The 20,388-nt window shown below is 42.9% G+C and overlaps 3 protein-coding genes and 1 non-coding gene across 14 annotated transcripts in view; 3 read left to right on the forward strand and 1 right to left on the reverse strand.

Moving 5' to 3' along the window:
* Rere (arginine-glutamic acid dipeptide repeats) overlaps window positions 1-20,388 on the reverse strand; it is a 351,136-nt gene that overhangs the window by 114,330 nt on the left and 216,418 nt on the right. For all 11 annotated transcript variants that reach the window (XM_050153152.1, XM_050153151.1, XM_050153161.1 and 8 more), the window contains 3 exons: window positions 13,338-13,386; window positions 5,253-5,377; window positions 3,931-4,030 (listed from right to left, as the gene is read on the reverse strand). In XM_050153152.1, coding sequence (XP_050009109.1) covers window positions 3,931-4,030; window positions 5,253-5,377; window positions 13,338-13,386 — 274 coding nt within the window. The remainder of the gene's footprint in view (window positions 1-3,930; window positions 4,031-5,252; window positions 5,378-13,337; window positions 13,387-20,388) is intronic.
* On the forward strand, window positions 7,037-7,143 carry LOC126508277 (U6 spliceosomal RNA). The gene has a single exon (XR_007593763.1). It is a non-coding gene; the product is annotated as a U6 spliceosomal RNA (small nuclear RNA).
* LOC126508151 (U6 snRNA-associated Sm-like protein LSm3) lies at window positions 8,624-9,246 on the forward strand. The gene has a single exon (XM_050153169.1). The coding sequence runs from the start codon at window positions 8,670-8,672 to the stop codon at window positions 8,976-8,978; it is 309 nt and encodes a 102-aa protein (XP_050009126.1). The 5' UTR covers window positions 8,624-8,669; the 3' UTR covers window positions 8,979-9,246.
* LOC126508150 (centrin-2-like) lies at window positions 14,634-16,105 on the forward strand. The gene has a single exon (XM_050153168.1). It carries the CDS (start codon window positions 15,545-15,547, stop codon window positions 15,977-15,979), a length of 435 nt encoding a protein of 144 aa, XP_050009125.1. The 5' UTR covers window positions 14,634-15,544; the 3' UTR covers window positions 15,980-16,105.

The following is a 20,388-nucleotide window of genomic DNA, read 5'->3' on the forward strand; positions in this document are numbered from 1 at the left end:
TATTTTTTACGGTAAGTCAGAGAAAAAAATTCAAGGTCTTAGGAAAGACAGAAAGGCTAATAATTAGGAAATCTATAGACATTAAAGTTTTTTGAAGATTTATTTATTATGTACACAGCGTCTGTCTGCATGTATGTTTACAGGCCAGAAGAAGGCACCAGATCTCATTATAGATGGTTGTGAGCCACAATGTGGTTGCTGGGAATTGAATTCAGGACCTCTGAAAGAACAGTCAGTGTTCTTAAACCTCTGAGCCATCTCTCCAGCCCCCTAGACATTAAAATGTTAACACTTAATCGGGCAGTGGTGGTGCACGCCTTTAATCCCAACACCTGGGAGGCAGAAGCAGGTGGATCTCTGTGAGTTAGAGACCAACCTAGTCTACAAAGCAAGACAGAGAAACCCTGTCTTGAAAAACCAAAAACCAACCAAACAAAAATGTTAACTCTAAAAACTAGAAGAAAAAGACAAAATATTTAAAACCACAGGCTTTAAATATTTTGAAATATTTAAAATATTTGTGAGTTCGAGGCCAGCCTGGTCTATAAGAGCTAGTTCCAGGACAGGCTCCAAGCTCCAAGCCAGCCTGGTCTACAAGATCTAGTTCCAGGATAGGCTCCAAGCTCCAAAGCCACAGAGAAACCCTGTCTTGAAAAACAACAACAGCCAGGCGATGGTGGCGCACGCCTTTAATCCCAGAGGGAGGCAGAGGCAGGCTGATCTCTGTGAGTTCGAGAACAGCCTGGTCTACAGAGCTAGTTCCAGGACAGGCTCCAAAGCCACAGAGAAACCCTGTCTCGAACCCCCCCCCCCCAAAAAAAAAACCAAAGACATAAGGGAACAAGGGTTAGTTTAAAATGTAAGAGTTAGCGAGTAACCAGTCTAAGCTATCAACTGAGCATTTATAGTTAATAATAAGTCTACGAATGGTTATTTGGGAGAGCAGCTGCCGAGGCACAGAAAAACTCCACATACAAAACTACAGAACTACTTCCAATTACAGAACTCTCAAGAAAAAGAAAAGTAAAATAAAAGATGCGCTTAAATAGGTAACCATTAGGAGCGGCTAGGTCTCCTGATAGTCCTGCCTACACACAGCCACATGACCACCATGTGCAAACATGCAGGATCATGAGGCATCACATCAGAAGCTGACCCTCAACACTAAGCATCACTCATTTGGAGCTCATGATCTCACATTAGAAAACATGAGAGAGGGCTGGAGAGATGGCTCAGTGGTTAAGAGCATTGCCTGCTCTTCCAAAGGTCCTGAGTTCAATTCCCAGCAACCACATGGTGGCTCACAACCATCTGTAAAGAGGTCTGGCGCCCTCTTCTGGCCTTCAGGCTTACACACAGACAGAATATTGTACACATAATAAAATAAAATTAAAAAAAAAAAGATAAAAAAAAGAAAACATGAGAGAAAGTATCAGCTTCATACATTCATCTTCCTGTACTGTTCTGAAGATATATTATGAGGTCAAAATAGTGCTGACAGAAAAACAAAACTGGGTGGTGGTGGCTCACACCTTTAATCCCAGCACGTCGGAGCAGAGGCCGGTGGTTCTCCGTGAACTCAAGGCCAGTCTGGTCTACAGAGCTAGTTCTGGGTAATGCACTGGCTCCTGCAGGCACACTGTTGATGGGGCAGTGAGTGTTCTTACTTCTGAACCATTGTGCAGGTCTTACAGGAATACAGCAAATGAACACCTGCCATTTCCTAAAACCAATCCCAACTAGTTGGACTTACATATTTCATTTCTTTCTTTTGTTTTTTGCTCTGTTTTGGTTTTGGTTATTTGAGACACGGTTTTCCATGTAGCCCTGGCTGTCCTATGTAGACCAGACTGGCTTTTAACTCACAGAACCCTCCTGCTTTCTGCCCCTGAGCCTGAGATTACAGGTATAAGCTACATGCCAGCTCATGAACTTTCAAATACATGATTTCATTTGTTAAATTTATGTTTAGTTATTAGGGAGGGCAAACATGTGCATGCCAATGTATTATGCCGCAGATAGCCAGAGATTCCTCTGGAGCTGAAGTTATAGGCCATTGTTGAAGAAAAAAAAAATGAAATAAAATGACATGCCTACTCCTAAAGCATGGAGATTTTTACTGTAGATATAAGGGAGAAGACGGTAGAGGAAGAGTCCAGGCTGAATATGGCTGGCAGATTAAACTAGACCATGGAGAGAAACAGAGAGAGGCCAAGAGAGCGGCATAGGCAATGGCGAGGGAAAGGGAGCTGAAGCCCAGTCCCTGGAAAGGAGAGGTTTAAGGTAGGGCAGGGTGAGAAGTGCTGAGAGGAGCCAAAGGTACTGAGGGATGCTGTTACTAGGTACCTCAGCTGGCCATTTGTCCAGGGTCTCACAGATCTAATAACTGTGAGTCACCTGACTTGACTAGGTGTTGGAGGAGAGAGCCACTAGTTAGTTTCTGGCCACCTGGCTAGCTTAGGCCCGAAATAATCACACAGAAACTGTATTAATTAAAACACTTCTTGGCCCATTAGTTCTAACTATTGGCTAACTCCTAAATCTTAATTTAACCCATTTCTAGTAATCTGTGCATCATCATGAGGTTGTGGCCTACCAGCAAAGTTTTAGCACGTCTATCTCCGGCAGCTCCATGGCTTTTCTCTAACTCCGCCTTCCTCTTCCCATGTTATAGGCCAAGCCAGTTCTTTATTCATTAACCAATAAAAGCAACACATAGACAGAAGGACCTCCCACAGCAGTTAGGTACTGTAAATTAATCTGGGTCCTCTAGAAGAACAATGTGTGCTCTTCACTGCTGAGCCATCTCAAATACATTATTTTAGACTAGTGGAAAAGATTAAAGGCATGGTGCTGTAGTCAATCATGTTCACATAACCTTATATCATTACTTGATCTCTATAAATTACTTTCATTGCCGTAGCTCAGGTTCAGTTCCTGCTCAGGAAAGCCTTTCTTGTCAGGGACAGGACGACAGCTCAACAGCTTCAAAAACTTGTCGCCAAGTCTGATAACCTGAGGCTTTGATCCCAAGAACCAACATGGTAGAAGGAAAGGAATGACTCTTGCAAGATGTCCTCTGACTTCCACAGTGCAAAAGTGGCGTGTTTCTCCTTCCTCACAAAATAAATGAACATTTTTGATTGTTATGTTTTGAGACAGGGCTTCTCTGTTTACTCCTAGCTGTCCTAGAACTCTCTTTGTAGACCAGGCTGGCCTCAAACTCAAGAGATCTGCCTGCCTCTGCCTGAGCCTTTAATCCCAGGACCTGGCTTGTTTAATTTTTTTTTAAGGTAACAATAGCAGAGTGTCCTCCAGTGGGTACTCTGAGGATGACATCATCTGTTCATCCAGTATCCAAATACAAGTTTGTATGATACTAGGCACTCATTTGAAGGTTCTCACAGTCTTGAGGTTCAGATAAATTAGGATACAAAGCTGGAGTTACAATGTCTCCTCCCTAGAATTTCAGAGACCAACGGCCAAGACCACAATTCTTGGTGTGTGTGTGTGTGTATCTGTGTGTGTAAATTACACCCTGTGCATGCAGAAGCACATAGATGTCAGATCAGCTGAGGGAATGGGATGTTCCTGTAAGAGGAGGTAAGGCAGCCGTGAGAAGTCATGCCAGTGCTGGGAACTGAACACAGCTTCTGCACAAGAGCAACAACACTCTTGTCGGCTGAGTCAATTCATTCTTTTGTTAATTTTTTATTTCTGTATATTTATGCGATTTAATTTTTATATATAAATTGTGTATATGAGTGTGTGTCATGTGTGTGGGTGCCTGAAAATTACACAAAGAACTCTCAAAGTCAGCTCCTATTTAAGAACAGCAAGCTCTCTCAACTGCAGAGTCAATTCATTTAAATCCTAGCAACACCATAGCACCCACACTTGTGCTCTCTAAAGTGACATCCAGAGACTTACTGTGTTCAGCGCGTTGAGCGTGGTGTCGTCCCGAGATGCCGCGACACAGCCATCCTCTGTAGAACCTCCATCACACATCCCCGCAAATGCAGCCATGCTCCTTTGGAGAAAGGGATGGAGTTTCCTTCATCAGCACACATTAATATCCATATACAGGTTTTTTTTTTTTTAAGTTTTTCGAGACAGGGTTTCTCTGTGTAGTTTTGGAGCCTGTCCTAGAACTAGCTCTGTAGACCAAGCTGGCCTCAAACTCACAGAGATCCGCCTGCCTCTGCCTCCCGAGTGTTGGGATTAGAGGTGTGCGTCACCACTGCCCGGCCTACAGGGTGATTTTTAAAGCTCCATTTGCAAGCTCATGTTCAGTCAAGATTCCATTACAGCATGCGTGTATGTCAGTCCTCAGTCAAGCCTCAAGAGTCTAACTCTTCCTCCTTGGGACAGAATGTGACTTGTAGAGGGTCTACGTTACTTCTCCTGTTTTGCTCAGATTGAGATTTCAAAAATGAACACATGAGTAATCTACTTCCCATGGTATTCCACTGGATTATGATAATCGGAAGTACCTGTATATACTATTACCAGACATTAATTAAAACTTAAGTCCTCAGAAAACAGGGAAGTTAATTTCTCTCTTCTATGTATCAATTACTTCTCACTGAACTAAAAGTAAAAAGTGACAGAATAGGGAAAAACATTCAGTCACTTACCCTGTTTACAATAATCTCATCTCCACTCCGTGCAAAGCACTGTGGACAACAAATGGCCGAGATGGAACTGGTGGCCCCAAGGTGTGCACTTCAGTTTTTGCCATTGCACACAGGTAAGGCTGCTGTGAGTCTCCCAAATCACTACAGACAAAGGGAGGTTCTGTCTGCACTATGGCATGAAGGGACTAGTTTCTATTTTCATCTTTGTCATTTGGATATTTACAGGTTCTATAGGATAACCACAGATAAATGTTCCCATGTCGGAAAGCCATACAAATGTCAAGCTTGGGTCAGACACCAATGAGCAGCCACAGTACAGAGAACAAGAACTCAGTAATGTAACTGTAAGCTGAGGTCAGTGGTTCACTCAGCTGCAGTGAGAGATGCAGATAATTACAGGCATAGCTGAAGATATATTCCTTCTGAGGAGTTCGAAAGTCTGATGTGAGGCAAATATCAAGAAGAGAAAATGGTAAGCAATCTTTGTCAGGTAAGTAAGGCTCACCAGGGCAGAAATCAATATTGCAAGTGAAGGAAAGGTAAACAAGACACTGTACTGACACTCATCAGTCTATGCGTCCTAATTCAGAAGGCAGCTGGGGCATTTCCCATTACCTCGCTGCCCTCAAGTACATGAGGAGGTCACAGTCGCTGACTCCAGGCATCCAGACAAGTTCCTCATGCTGAGTCACAGCATCACCATCTGGAGAAGGAAATGGTTGCAGATCTGGAAGCTTGGCCTGGAAGACAGGGATGGAGAAGTCACCACCAAGGTAAGCACTAGAAAGAGGCATCCCAGCATGCAGTGTCCTGGAAATGCGCACTCTACAGAAAGGTAAGAGCAAAACCACGAATCACTGAAACTGGCCCGTGCCACAATGGACCATTTCACCATAGATGTCACAACTGCACAATCCCTCTTAATAAGCAGTGAGGGTGTCAAAGCCACCTGTACCAATGTGACCTCAAGAATGAAAAGATTGGATAAACAAGTAGAACAAACAACGCCAAAAGGTATTACAGAGTGACAGCTCTGGATAAGAACAAGACATACATCTCCAATATACATTTTCAGGTCAGACACAGCAATTTACAGAACCACACCTAAGGTTGAGATAAAAACAGTGAGCTACTAAAGATAACATTGAAACAGTTTAATTAACTTAAGTGGTAGAAATAGCATAGTTTGGGAAGAAAAGGAACATTTTATCAAGGGTCAGGAAGAAACTCTCTGGAAAAAAACAAGTCTGAGATTTACTGTGACTCTGCTGAATGAACTGAATAGTATATATAAAAACAAACCACCAGGGCGGTGGTGGCACACGCCTTTAAGTCCAGCATTTAGGAGGCAGAGGTAGGCGGATCTCTGTGAGTGCGAGGCCAGCCGGGTCTACAGAGTGAGTTCTAGGACAGGCTCCAAAAGCTACAGAGAAACCCTGCCCCGAAAAACCAATAAAATAAATAAATAAAGCAATAAAAAGAAAGCAAATCACCTGATGTAACACATACATTCCAAATAAGAACATGAGTGATCACAACAACCAAGATTCTAAGTAATCAGATTTCTTACCTGCACTCTAAGGCAAGTACAAAGGCTACTTTAACTACCAGATGTAATGAACTGCTCTGTCCCTTTAAGAGACAAGCCACGCCCACTCACTCCTCTGCCTGTGAAGGTAAGCTGATCTATAGCTTCCAGCCTTACCCCCTTTTCTCCCCTTTCCTCTCCATAACCCACTAAACAAATATCCAACCTCACTCTGCATGGAGTGCCTATCTATATCTCTGTCTCTCCCATGGCTGTGCAGCTCCCTGCCCAGGACCAGCCGCCAGCATTTTCCTCATGGGACTAGCTGCCCCATTGACATCTCTTACCCATTACGAGGCTCCCTGGCTGAGATTCCTGGCTCCCTGCAGCCACTAGAGGAGCTACACTGTCCCTGCCTGGGACTGGCTGCTCTTGCTCTCTGGAACTGATGCCCACTGCCTGCCACCACTTTGGGGACTAGCGGCATGGTCTCAGGACCCTCTGCCCGCTGCAGCCACTTGGAGACCTGCAGCATTTTGTTAAAACCATAACATCAGAGGCCTAGGGAAGGACCTACAAGTTACCTGACATTTTCGTTGTAAGAGCCAAAGTTATGTTTTAAGTTTTAATCACTGTGCCTAAAAGATAACATAAAACAAAAATGCCTCTGTAAGCCCTAAACCTGTAAAACCTGTAAAAAACCTGGCAGTCCAATGCCCAAGGACAAATACTTCCTGAAGTATTAGAGGTTGTTATTCAGGTAAGATAACTTCTCTAAATAAGTTTGATTGACCCAACCGCACCAGATGTGCTTGATCACAGGTAGGCAGGATGATTAATAGGCAGGAGGTTCATCAAGAATGGATGTTTGGTGCTCGCTTCGGCAGCACATATACTAAAATTGGAACGATACAGAGAAGATTAGCAGAGCCCCTGCACAAGGATGACACGCAAATTTGTGAAGCGTTCCATATTTAAAAAAAAAAAAAAAGAATGGATTTCTGGGAACCCTGAAATGGATCTGGTCAGAGTTTATCATCCTGGCCAGTATTTAATTAAAGCTTGCTTCAAATTTGGCTCAAAATTTTGGTAATAGTCTTATGTTGTTTTGATATTTTACACTGTGCTGAAATTCCTAGGAACAGTTTAAGTGAAAAAAGCAGACGAATGTAGAAGCAAACACGGGAAATGCACAGTGACACATAGTAAGTTAACAGTCTATAGACTTGAAACAAAATTCCACATCCTAATCTGCATTAGGTAGGCTGCTTATGAGCCACGTGCTGGGAGAGGGAAGTGATGGGGAATCTTTGTCAGCCAATGATCTTTTAAGGGGTGGTATCAGGTTAAGGCATGACCTCTGGGAGAAAAATTCAGGCCCAAGGTTTGCTCCTCTGTGGTCCCTGCACAAGTCCAGCTGAGCTTGGACGTCTCGTTCCTGTTTTGTGAGTTTGCCCCTTACAATAAAGAAAAATATAGTTGGTCTGTCTTTTAGCTACCCTGGTTTTCTTTTGACTGGAGATAATTCAACAGGGAAGAGAACAAGGTAAAACAAAGAGAGAGGAAAATATCACTGCCCCACCCAGGGGACACCCTTGTCTCCCCACACCCCACACCATCCAGAAATCTTCGCTTTGAGTGAAAGTTCCTATTTTCAGATACTGTACGCACACATCTGCTCTGCCAGGAGGATGCACAGCTCTGCTTTCCAGGCCACCTCTGATGGACCTGAATTCCTGGAAATCTCATCTTTCCCAACCAAGGTATGTGGCACACTCTAACCAAATAATAATCTTTCACATTTAGTATTCACTTTATAGCTTTTTGGGTCCGACCCCCCCCCCCGCCCCCCGCCAGGGTTTTTCTTCCGTGTAACGATCCTAGTTGTTCAGGAACTAGCTCTGCAGACCAGACCAGGCTGGCCTTGAACTCACAGAGTCCCCATGCTAGAATTAAAGGCATGAACTACCACCACCAAGTTTAGAAGCTATCAGGTTATAAAAGCTTTATTTACTAGAAAAGCAGAATCCACCCTTAATCGTCCAGGAACCTCCCTTAACTTTTCCCCAAAGTCAGCTACCTCTGTCAAGGCACCAAGTTCTGTCTGTATCAATCCCGACAGCCTATATCATGTAAAATCTGTTTGCTTTTCCACTACTTTCATCTGTCTAGCTCCCAGAGAGAGTCTTGGCAATTAAATACCCCAAAAACAGAGTGATCTAGTTCAGTTTTTTCTCTGCCCCATCACAAGGTGTCGCAATTAATTCTACTTAATATGAAAGGAGATAGATACCCATTGGAAAGTCAATGACGTTGGTACTGGCTTTGTATCCCCAGGCCAGGTCCAATCTCTAGTATACAATGGCTCTTCATTAAATGAAAAAGGTATTACAGTTGGGGAATAGGACCAATCCCTGGAGGAGGGTGTAACAAGAAATACAATTGGGTGACATAGAACAAAAAATGGAAATGGCGAGAGGTGGAAAGGGCGCAGCGTTTGAAACATGGCGGACGACGTAGATCAGCAACAGACCACCAATACTGTAGAGGAGCCCCTGGATCTCATCAGGCTCAGTTTGGATGAGCGAATTTATGTGAAGATGAGAAACGACAGAGAGCTTCGAGGCAGATTACATGCTTATGATCAACATTTAAATATGATCCTGGGAGATGTGGAAGAAACTGTGACAACAATAGAGATTGATGAAGAGACGTATGAGGAGATATATAAATCAACAAAACGGAACATCCCCATGCTCTTCGTTCGGGGAGATGGTGTTGTTCTAGTTGCCCCTCCATTGAGAGTCGGCTGAGACAGAAGAGGATCCTGTGTAGGAAATGGAGACTTTGCCTCTTGAGATGTACAGAACACTCACAGAGAGAAGCTCACATGCAAGGATCCCTCCACCCTCAAGGAAGTTCATTTCCGAGTAACTTATAGCCTCAGCTAAATCCCATGTTCCTTTTCTCCAGCCTCCTGTCAGTGTTGCCAGCCTCCTCGTTCTTCAGGAGTTGTTTGCCCATTGTTCATGGAGTTACTTTCAGGTTGTTTTCTTTAAATTAAATTTGATGTCCCTTTTTTATTAAAAAAAAAAGGAAATGGCTTTTAATGGTAACTATGATGCCTAAACAAGAGGAATACAGGTGACCAACAACAGACTCCAATCTTCTCCATCACAGTCACTAGGGGGACCATGCGGCACAGCAGTAAGAACTGGCTCTCCAGTCAAGTAGGTCTCTTTCGGAGGATATATGCAAAGATGTGTCACAAACATCAGTGCACATGGGTCATTCACTGTGGCATTACATGTAATTGGGCATCTCAGAAATGCTGCATCAAATACAGGCGACAAGGGGGGTGGAGGAGGTGAGGAAGAGGCAACTTTGGCAAACAGAAAGAAGGGAGCCCAGAGAGCGCACATCATCTACCATTATGTAAAGGGCAAAAGGAAATAAAAGAAAACGGGAAGAAGAATATCATTGTAAAGTTAACACATCATAATAGAACATTATGAAATCCCTAAATTAAATGAAAAATTACATGCAACAACAGTTGAATTGGTTCTACTCAGGAACTATTTTAAGCAATGCTAAAACATTAATTTACCTGCACAGCCCTCATGGGCTATAGTAAAAAGGTAAAACGGAATTTAACAGCACACTTGTTCCCAGCAACTGTAAGTATAGTTCAGTGGCAAAGTATGTGTAATGCACATGCAAGGCCCGGCACTAAATCCCAGCACCAAAGGAAGTCAAAGGAAAGCATTCTAATAGTCTATAGCAGTGTGAATATTGTTATTTGTGGTTATAAAATAAATCATATGCAGGAGAAAGATAGATTTAGATGAATGAAGCTGGGCAATGGTGGCACATGCCTTGAATCCCAACACTCAGGAGGGAGAAGAAAGTGTATCTCTGTGAGTTCAAGGCCAGCCTGGTCTATAAAGTGAACTCCAGTACAGCCAGGGCTACACAGAGAAACCCTGTCTCAAAGAATAAAAAAATAAAACCAGATTTAGATGAAAGCAGAGCAGGGTTAATAGAAATGTGAAAGTTTTAAGTAATAAGATCAGAACGAACTTACACATGTAGTATTACACACACACATACACAAACAGAACTAGAGTGAGAAGAAGGGACAGGGTGTTTAAGGTCACTGATTTGGAACTACAGAGCTGGCCCAGAGTTCACGCAGTGCACATTTAACTCTAACTCCAGCTCCAGAGGGGACCCAATGTCTGATTTCCTTGGGCAACTAGACTCATGAGCACATGTCTCCACAGACACAAGCATGCTCTAAACTCTAAAGTAAAAGCAAATATTGAGAAAAGGAAATTACTGGATTTTTCCCTTTCCTATTTTATATGTGTGGTGTGCACATATGTCTACATCTTATTGTGTGTGAGTGGGTGGGGACATGCAGAGAGGCCTGTGGTTAATGCAGAAAATCACCCTCAATTCCTCTTTGATTTTGTTGATGGAGGGCCTCTCCCTCAAACCCAGAGCTTACCACTATCACTGCTCTGGGGACCTCAGTTCTGAATTCTTCTACTGGAATTGTGGGACCAACGCCACACACACTTGGCATTTTCGTAGATTCTGGGGATCAGAATGAATTCTGGTTCTCACACTTGCAGGTCAAGCGCTTTATTTTGTTTTTAATTGCAGTGATTTATTTTTGTGTCATGAGGTTGGTGTATACCACAGCAGAAATGTAGAAGTCAGTCAAGAGTCAGGTCTCTCCTCCAACCATGTAGGTGCCAGGATCACACTTCGGTCACCAGGCTTGAGCCATCTTGCCAATCAAATGCAAGTGATCACTAAGTCATCTCCCAACCCCAAGATATTACAGACTTTGGTTTGGTGTGAAATATTGTAGTTCTGTCTTTAATAAGAGGTCTTTTTTTTCCTCATTGTGCTATCTGTAATTAAAATGATGGAGTGACTCATTTCAATCACCACAAATAGGAAGCAGCCTGAGTAGATCAGACAGGACAAGTCTCACTAGAACTCTGCAAAGCTCAGTGACACTGAGGACTGTATTCTGTTCCGACTTTTGTATGTGTTACTATCTTCCCTAAGAAAAAAGCTAAAACTTTAAAAAGTTAAATAGATTTTGGTACTTTAAAAGTTGACTATTAAACTATATTTCCAGCTATGATATTAAATTAGCATTTGATTTAAATGAAAGCATACAAAACCCAAGTCTAGCAAACCTGCTTCTTTCTGGGATCTAGATGCATCCTCCTCTAGCAGCACCTTTTCTGTTAAGGTAGGAAATAAATCTTATTTTTTGGGTTTTTTGAGACAGGGTTTCTCTGAAGCTTTGTAGCCTGTCCGGGAACTAGCTCTTGTAGACCAGGCTGGCCTCGAACTCACAGAGATCCCAAGTGCTGGGATTAAAGGTATGTGCCACCACCGCCCAGCAGAAATAAATCTTAAGTCAAAATCCAGTATGAAGAACCTGCAATCCTGGGAACAAACTGTAGGAGAGAAAATGGGGCTGGGGGTGGGGACACGGGGACAAAAACCAAGAAAACGAAATACAAAGGCAAGAAGAGAAATGGGAGTGTGACTGAGCGATGCCAGGCAAGTATTGGATCCTTGATTCCAAATACAGCTAGAGGCTGGTGAGAGGGCTCAGTGGGGAAAGGTGCTTGCTGCCAAGCTTGACAGCCTAAGTCTGATCCTTGAGACCTACATAGTAGGAGAAAATTTATTCCTGCAAGTTGTCCTCTGCTGTAGACAGGTGCCCCCAACACACACACACACACACACACACACACACACACACACACACACACACACACACACACACACATAGGTAACTGTAAACAAACAAACAAATAAAATCAAAGCCCAAGGACATTCTTATAGTACATGCCTATAATTTCAGCATTAAGAAGGCAGAGTTAATCTGGGCCACATAGTGACTCCTTGTTAAAATAAAATAAAATAATAAAATAAAATGAGGACTGGAGGTTAAAAGTGCATACCGCCTTTCCAGAGGATCCAAGTCTGGTTCCCAAAACACATGCCAGGCAGCCTAAACTATAATTCCAGGGGATGTCAAGCCCTCTTCTGGCCTCCACAAGCACCTGTACTCATGTACATATGGCCCCACTTAGGCACACATATATACATGTAATTTAAAAGTAATTTTAAAAAGCAGGGCATGGTGATGAATATTTGAATCCCACGCTTGGAAAGAAAGGCCAAATTCTCTGTGAGTTTGAGGCCAGCCTAGGCTATATACTGAGTTTCAGGCCTGTCAGGGCTATAAATATAGTGAGACCTTATCTTAAATACTCACAACAATAACAAAAATATATCGCAAAACATCAAACTAAACAACCAAAACCAAAAACCAACCAATGAAAAAACTCAACAATAACAACAACAACAACAAAAATCCAAAAAAGCAGAAATTCCAGTCCAGAGCCAGGGACAGTAGTACAGGTCACAGGCAGAGAACCTACTTAGTGTGAGCAAGGCTTTGGTCCCCTCTCACCGCTGTAAAATGACACCCCAGGAATCCACAGTTCAGAGGCAGTCCTTCCTGGTCAGGCCCACCTAACAGTTCATTCCAGGAAGACAGCAATGAATGGGACGCTCAGCTACTGTGTATTTCTGCCTTTATCATGAAATGAGAACCATTTAGGAACAAGAAGCGCCTACTGATTTCTGCATTTTGATTTTGTCTTCAAGTTTTTACTTTTCTCTCATCAAAGAGGTAAAATATGTTCCGAAGAAGTGTTTATGTTACATAAAAATGCTCAAAAGCTAAAGAAGAAAAACAAAAGCCTTATACACACACATACACACGCACACACCAGTACCCCAAAAAACCTTTAGCTCTGTATTTAAGAGAACTAGAGAATTATCAATAACTACTCTAAGATGCTACTTGAAAGAACAAAAATAATTTATTTGCTTTTATTTCGTATGTATTGGTGTTTTGCCTGCATGTATGTCTGTGTGAGGGTGTCAGGTTCTCTGGAACTGGAGCTACAGTTGTGAGCTGCCATGTGTGTGCTGGGAATTGAAGTCAAGTCCTCCGGAAGAGCAGCTGGTATTCTTAACCACTGAGCCATTTCTCCAGCCATCAAGAATAAAGATAAAGCAGAAAAATTGAAAATAAAAAGTTATTAAGTTAGTAAAATGTAGTTTACCTGATGGCTGGGGCCAACCCGAATTTCTCCTTGTGTGCTATTCAGCCTCCTGCAGAGAAGAGAGCAGAAAGTTAACAGAGCTGTTCTGACAAACCTTCCAAGAGTTTTCAAGGGAAGTCAATCACTCCACGTAGATGAGAGACATCTTATTTTTTAATATTTATTTATGTGTATGTACCTTTGCCTGAGTGTATGTTTGTCCACAGAGGACCAAAGAGGGCAGCAGGTGGACAACCCTGAAACGGGAGCTACAGATGGTTGTGAGCTGGCACGTGGGTGCTAGGAATGGAACCTGGGTCCTCTGAAGGAACAGCCAGTGCTCTTAACTGCTCAGCCATCTCTCCAGCCCCAGAGAGACGTCTTAAAAGGAGGCCACTCCTTCACTGTTTCCAACATTGCTTCAGCTACACATGCTTGCATGCACAGGTCCTTAACCTCTCATCCCCCTCAAAATCTGACTGCACCACCTGCTGGTTTGAGGAAGGACCTCTCCGTGTAGCTGGGGCTGTCCTCCTCACACTCACTATGTAGTTAAGGGTGAGCCTGAACTTCTAACCTTTCTTCCTCCCTTCCTAAGGCTGAGATTACGAGTATGTGTAACCACACTCAGTCTATTCATCCTGAAGACCAGACCCAAGGACCATGTGTGCATGCGTACCAGGTAAGTACTATATCAACTGAGCTACATGCCCAATCTCACTTTCTACTTTTATTCCAATAAATTTTTTCATCAAGAACACTGTTTGGGTGGGGGGGGCGCAGTAGCATTGACAAGGTGGAGAGGGCAGTGACAACAAAGTGATCCCAGTCCCAAGATTCTAGAACTGACCTGGCAGGGTGGTAGCACCCATCTCCCAATGAGAAAGATCACAGATATCATACCAAAACATAAGACACTCCATTCCAGAAGAAACTTCAAAAAATTGTAAGCGAAGTTAAGCAAACCAGCCAGGCTTCCAGTGTCTAACCAGCTGTCCACAGGCTGCATGCAGTCAAACAAGCTATGACCGTGGCCCGACCAAACTGTTAAGTCCTAGCAATTGTTTTATGACTCCACTGTGTGGTTCTCGAATGTAAGCTGTGGGTGCCAGCCAACTCCTGCCTGAGGTGAAGAAGCTGTTCATTTGTTGTTGTTTTGTCACAGAGATCCCCCAAACAACCAAGTCACTCTGCCTGGAGTGGACTGGGCGCCTCTGGAGCAGAGAAAGGGCAGGACAGAAAGGCAGAAGATAGGCATTTTCAAGAGGGAATAAAACCACAACAACACGACAGAGGCAGGTGGACAAGAAGGGGGCTCTGGTGGTAAAGTACTTATACCAAGGGCTCATTCTGTTGCAGCTGGCAGCAACCTCCCTCTCTGACACAGAAGCTTGTAGATCGACTCGTCTAGGAGGTTTATGATTCAAAAACTATGCCAAGTATTCAACTAGCCAGGCCATGACTACCTGCTTGGGTTTTTGTTTATTGTTTGGGGTTTTGGTTTTGTGAGAAAGGGTTTCTCTGTGTAGCCATGGTTGGTAGACAAGGTTGGCCTTGAACTCAGAGATCCACCTGCCTCTGCCTCCAGAGTCTGGGATTAAAGGCTGTGCCCACCACACTCAGCACAACAGCTTGTTTTCTAAGTTGGTGTGAGCCACTATTTTCATCCTAACATGTCCATTTCTATTTCTTAGTTCGCCATGAGCAAAATAGCCTGCCAAAGCATTTCCACTGACTTTCCAAATGCTCTTGTGACTACAAGTATCTCCAGTCAAGACCTATTACACCTCAGAAAGCTTAAGCCACAATCGCTACAGCTCAATCTTTAGCCTGTTCTAGAATGTCTGTGCTGTTTTAGGGTGCCCTAACGGTTGATTACAAAAATCTTTCTAATATCACTGATACCCACAGTGCTAAAGTAATATGCCACCAAAATAAAAACAACCCTCAAGCACCTTATGGAAATATGAATCTACTCCTATTTCTAAAAATAGAAGGAACCCAATGTGAAGGAACACACCTGCAATCTTAGCACTTGAGAGAGCTAGGACAGGAGGTTTATAATTCAAGGACAACTTTGGCTACACTATGAAACCATGTTATAAAAATTCCCCCAAAATTCAGTGATGGTAAGTACCGGGTATTTGATGTACCCTGTGCGGTTCCCCTAAGCCCTTCCTAGACCTCTTTGTGGCTCTGCGGCCTTTCCCACATGGTTCTTCAGGCTAATGCACTGTAGTTCTTCCTTGGAGTTCTATGCCGGAAGGGCATCTGATTTTGAGAAGACAAACATGGCATCCAGTGGTCAGGGAGAAAGAAAAGGCCCTAAGCTTCAACTGACTGAAGAACAGAAACAGGAAATCTGGGACGCTTTTGATCTCTTTGATGCTGATGGAACTGGAACTACAGACATTAAGGAACTAAAGGTTGCAATGAGGGCCCTCGGTTTTGAACATAAGAAAGAAGAAATCAAGAAGATGATAAGTGAAATTGATAAGGAAGGGACAGGAAAAATTAACTTTAGTGACTTCTTGATAGTGACGACTCAGAAAATGTCTGAGAAAGACACCAAAAAAGAAATCCTGAAAGCCTGCAAGCTCTTCGATGATGATAAAACTGGGAAAATATCGTTAGGTAAGAACCTGACTGATAAGGAGCGCTAGGAAATGACTGATGAAGCTGATGGATGGAGATGGCAAGATCGATGAGCAAGAGTTCCTGCGCATCATGAAGACCAGTCTCTATTAAGATCTAAAGGTGCTTCTTTTTCTACTGCAAGCACATGTGACTAGATTTAGTGCCTGCCATTTTGTGAAATATGTTTTTTGAGAATCCCTTTCCCCCAACCCCTGGAAATAACTAGCCGTGACCTTGAATCTATTCTTGACTTTTGGAAGTTTCTTTGATATTAAGTTCTTTGTACCTTTACCTGCTGATTGATTCAACAGGGCAACACAAGAGCACACAGAGGGGCAAAAGGTCTGAGAGTGAGTGCAGCCACCCCGCCTTCCATTACTTCTCACTGCTCATGCATTCCACACAGCTGCAAACAAACCATGGCTTCTTAGATGTCCATGCATCCATGTCACCATAAGCAGTGGTTGTTCTAAAACTGTTCTAGTTTTTGTGCAGTTTTTCCTCATAAAACGTAGTGAATGCTTGCTGTGGCATTTGGATGTGTATTAATGGATTTGTTTTGTTTGAAAAATAAAACCTTTCTTAGCCGGGTGGCAGTGGTACACATCTACAAGAGCTAGTGCCAGGACAGGCTCCAAAGCCACACAGAGAAACCTTGTCTCAAAAAAGGAAAGAAAAAGAAAACCTTTCTTTAATTAAAAAAAAAAGTTAGGCAGTGGTGGGACACACTTTTAATAGCAGTACTCAGAAACGTAGGGGCAGGCAGATCTTTTGAGTTCAAGGCCAGCATGGTCTACAGAGTCCAGGACCAAACCCTGTCACAAAGAAACAACAAACAAATGGAAAAAGGAGGGCTAGAGAGATGGTTCAGCAATTAGGAGTGCTGGCTGCTCTTGCAGAGGACTGAGTTCATTTCCAGCACCTATATGGCAGCTCACAACTGTCTGTAATGGGATCTGATGCCCTCTTCTGATGAACAAATGGACATGTAGACAAAGTGTCCACATATATAAAATATGTAAATGAATCTTTAAAAATAAAAATTTAAGAAGTCCAAAAAGGAAAAGAACAGGAAGCAAACATCTATTACATTAAGAATTAACAAAGACCTTTAATTTCAGCACTTGGGCAGCAGAGGCAGGCAGATCTCTGAGAGTTCGAGGCCAGCCTGGTCTACAGAGCTATTTCCATGACAGGCTCCAAAACTACAGAGAAACCCTGTCTTGAAAAACTGAAAAGAAAAAAAGAAGAAGAAAAAGAAGAAGAGGAACTAACAAAGGAGGTGCTAAGTGCAAGAATTTCATAGGAGCCTAACTAAATGAGAACACTCTGGTATGGCTTGGTCTTCAAGGTGCTAAAAATGAAACTGAGGTCCTATACACAGTAGAGCTGGCCCTGTGGTAGGGGATTCAGGTGAGCCAACACAGTGCCCCCTACAGCAATTGGGCAAAACAGTTGAGCTGGCCCTGGTGGTATGAGTGTGGGTGACCCGAATCTGAGAGCAGGAGAGCTAACTGGCTGCACTCCTTGTTCAGGCTACATTGGGTGAGCTAACTGAAGCAATGCTGGGGAGCTTGCCCAGATAGTGATGTAGAGTCTATGTTGGCAAGCTAATGGGCTGATTGACCCAGCTACTACCCAGGCCCAGAACCAGGGCTGAGTTAGTCCACCCCAACACCCATCTCATCTAGGAACGGTTGGTTGGAACATGTAAATGGGACAAACCTACAGATCTAAAACAGCAGGATCTCCATGACACAGGACAGCAGGATATCTGAGAGGAGTCCTAGTGAGAGCCCATTATTGGTGCTACAGCAGAAGCCAGAGGCCTCCAGCCAGGCCAAATGACCTGGTACAATGGCCACTTGCAAGTGACAATGAAAGGGTTAAAAGGTATACTGTGACTCAATGGGTCACACTACAGCTTCCATGATGAGATTCTTTTCCTTTGGTGGTTTGTTTTTTGGTTTTTCTTTTAAACCTTTATTTGGGGTGGGAGGTTACAAGAGCAGAGAGCAGTGGAAACGGAATGCATGATGTGAAATCCACAATAAATAAAAGTTTATATATTAAAAAAAAACAATAGCAGTAACAACAAAAAGCATAGTGAAAATAAGGTCATTGTTCTAGAATTACCTAACAATAGCACACAACTATATTCTCCTGTCCACTTTTTTATTTACTTTATTGCACTCAGTCATTTCTGTAGTTTTTAAATCATATGAAGAAAACCCAGCCCCACACAGCTATGTAACTGGAGAGGGCAGAACACTTTAATACTGCTGCATTTGTTGCTTTTGAGGCAGAGTCTCAATACTTAGCCTGACCTCAGACTTACGACCCGTGGACAGCCACCATTACAGAAGTGTACCACCACACTTGTTCACCATCTTTCTGGTACCACACCAAGACATAATGAGAGCTGATATATTTAAGACTATGTGTAATGTTTTGGCTTCTGTTTTGCTTAATTGTTGGGATGGCAAGCACCTTACCACCAAGTTAAGTTCCCACATAAAGACTTCCTTACAATGTTAACATAAATCTTTATTAATAATGTTCTGGACTCACAAGGCACAAAAGGAAAGAATCAACTCCACAAAGTTGTCCTCTGACTTCCACCCGTGCATCATGGGATGTGCATGTCCACACATAAATATATATACAAAATAAATTTAAAAAATTTTAAGTGAGAGTTCTCCAAAAACAGCTCAGTGGATAAAGACACATGCCACCAATTTTTTAAAAGCTGGACGCGTCATCGTCCCCCCCCCCCTCCACAATGACTTCCCCAGGCTTCCTTCTCACTCACCCCTGGTAATTTCTTATACACACACACACACACACACACACACACACACACACACAATGTTCTGTCTGTGTATATGTCTGCAGGCCAGAACAGGGCACCAGACCTCATTACAGATGGTTGTGAGCCACCATGTGGTTGCTGGGAATTGAACTCAGGACCTTTGGAAGAGCAGGCAATGCTCTTAACCACTGAGCCATCTCTCCAGCCCCATCCCCTGGTAATTTCAATAAGACCTAGTTAATAATAAGCCTGAGCTAAGAGGCCAAAGAGTTTATAATTAATACAAGCCCCTGTGTTTCACTGGAACTAAACATCTGTGGAACCAGGCAGGACAGAAATGGTCGTCTACAGATGTATTACAATTAAAACTAAAAATAGGAAATAAAGCCAGATGCACACCTTTAATCCCAGCACTTAGGAGGCAGAGGCAGGCTGTAGTGATATTTCATTTGTATTTTAATAAATAAAGCTTGCCTGAAGATCAGAGAGTAAAACAGCCTCACTGGTCAGCCCTACAGACCAAGCAGTGGTGACACACACCTTAAACCCAGCCCTAGAGAGGATTACAAAATGGGAGGAGACAGCACTCAGTCACAGTCTCATTCTGAGATTCCTGGAGGCAGGATTTCAGACTGAGGTAGAGGTAAGAGCCAGTGGCTGGCTGCTCTGCCTTTCTGACCTGCAGGGTGAAACCCAATACCTGTCTCTGGGTTTTTATTAATCATGTTAGAGTAGGCAGATCTCTTAGTTGGAGAACAGTCCCATCTACACAGAGTTCCAGGTCGGCTAGGGCTACAGAGACTCTGTGTCAGCCAAAACAAACAAAAGCCACCTAACTTAAAACAGTGACAAGAAACACCAGAAAAGTGTGTGCATACGTGTGCACGCATGTGTGCGCATGAGTGACATGAGTACATGTGTGTGTATGTGAGAGAGAGAGACAGAGAGAAAGACAAAGACAGAGAATGTGTGTCTTCCTATGCAGTCCATACTGGACTCAAACTCGCAATCTTTTGCCTTTGCCTTTTAAGCACTGGGATCACAGGCCAACTCCAGTGCAGTCTTCTGGCTTCCTCCATTTCTCTCTATTTCCTAGTGATCTCTGTGATTTCAAACACTGAAATACTGTGAATCCAGATTAATATGTAAGTGCGTGTTCATTTTATAAAAAAGCTATTATTATCCTTCCTAAAACAGAGAATTCCACTGTATAGCTAATATAAATTATGTTTTGAAAAATAGCTGACTCGCAACCTGTATTATTCTACGACTCTTTGGTTGGAATATGAAAAAATGGTTTCAGAAGCCAATTTACGATGATGGTAAGCCATTGTGTTTATTTTTTTAGTAACAAAAAAATAAATTCATTTTATATGAAATCTGATACAAAAGAAACTGATGTAACAAAGCAGTATCCATAGCAACTACAACTTAATATTTCAGCCCTCTTCAGCTGCAGTGGATTAAATAAAATGACAAGATGTTCCCTTTGAAAAGTAACCTGTTACCATGGAAACAGTTTAGTCTAAGAAGTAAACAGGGAGTGGACAGAAAGAGGCAGGAAGCTTGCAACTGAATTTCAAAAAGGGAGAGGTATCTTTGCCAGGAGATAGGAAGGCAGAA

The sequence above is a fragment of the Alexandromys fortis genome, unplaced genomic scaffold, assembly GCF_014885135.2.
Source record: "Alexandromys fortis isolate MF-2015 unplaced genomic scaffold, M_Fortis_MF-2015_v1.1 scaffold_88, whole genome shotgun sequence".
NCBI classification, from domain to species: Eukaryota; Metazoa; Chordata; class Mammalia; order Rodentia; family Cricetidae; genus Alexandromys; species Alexandromys fortis.

Bases quoted from the DNA above. Each gene is read 5' to 3' on its own strand.
- LOC126508150 (XM_050153168.1), top strand. From the start codon at position 15,545: ATGCACTGTAGTTCTTCCTTGGAGTTCTATGCCGGAAGGGCATCTGAT.
- LOC126508151 (XM_050153169.1), top strand. From the start codon at position 8,670: ATGGCGGACGACGTAGATCAGCAACAGACCACCAATACTGTAGAGGAG.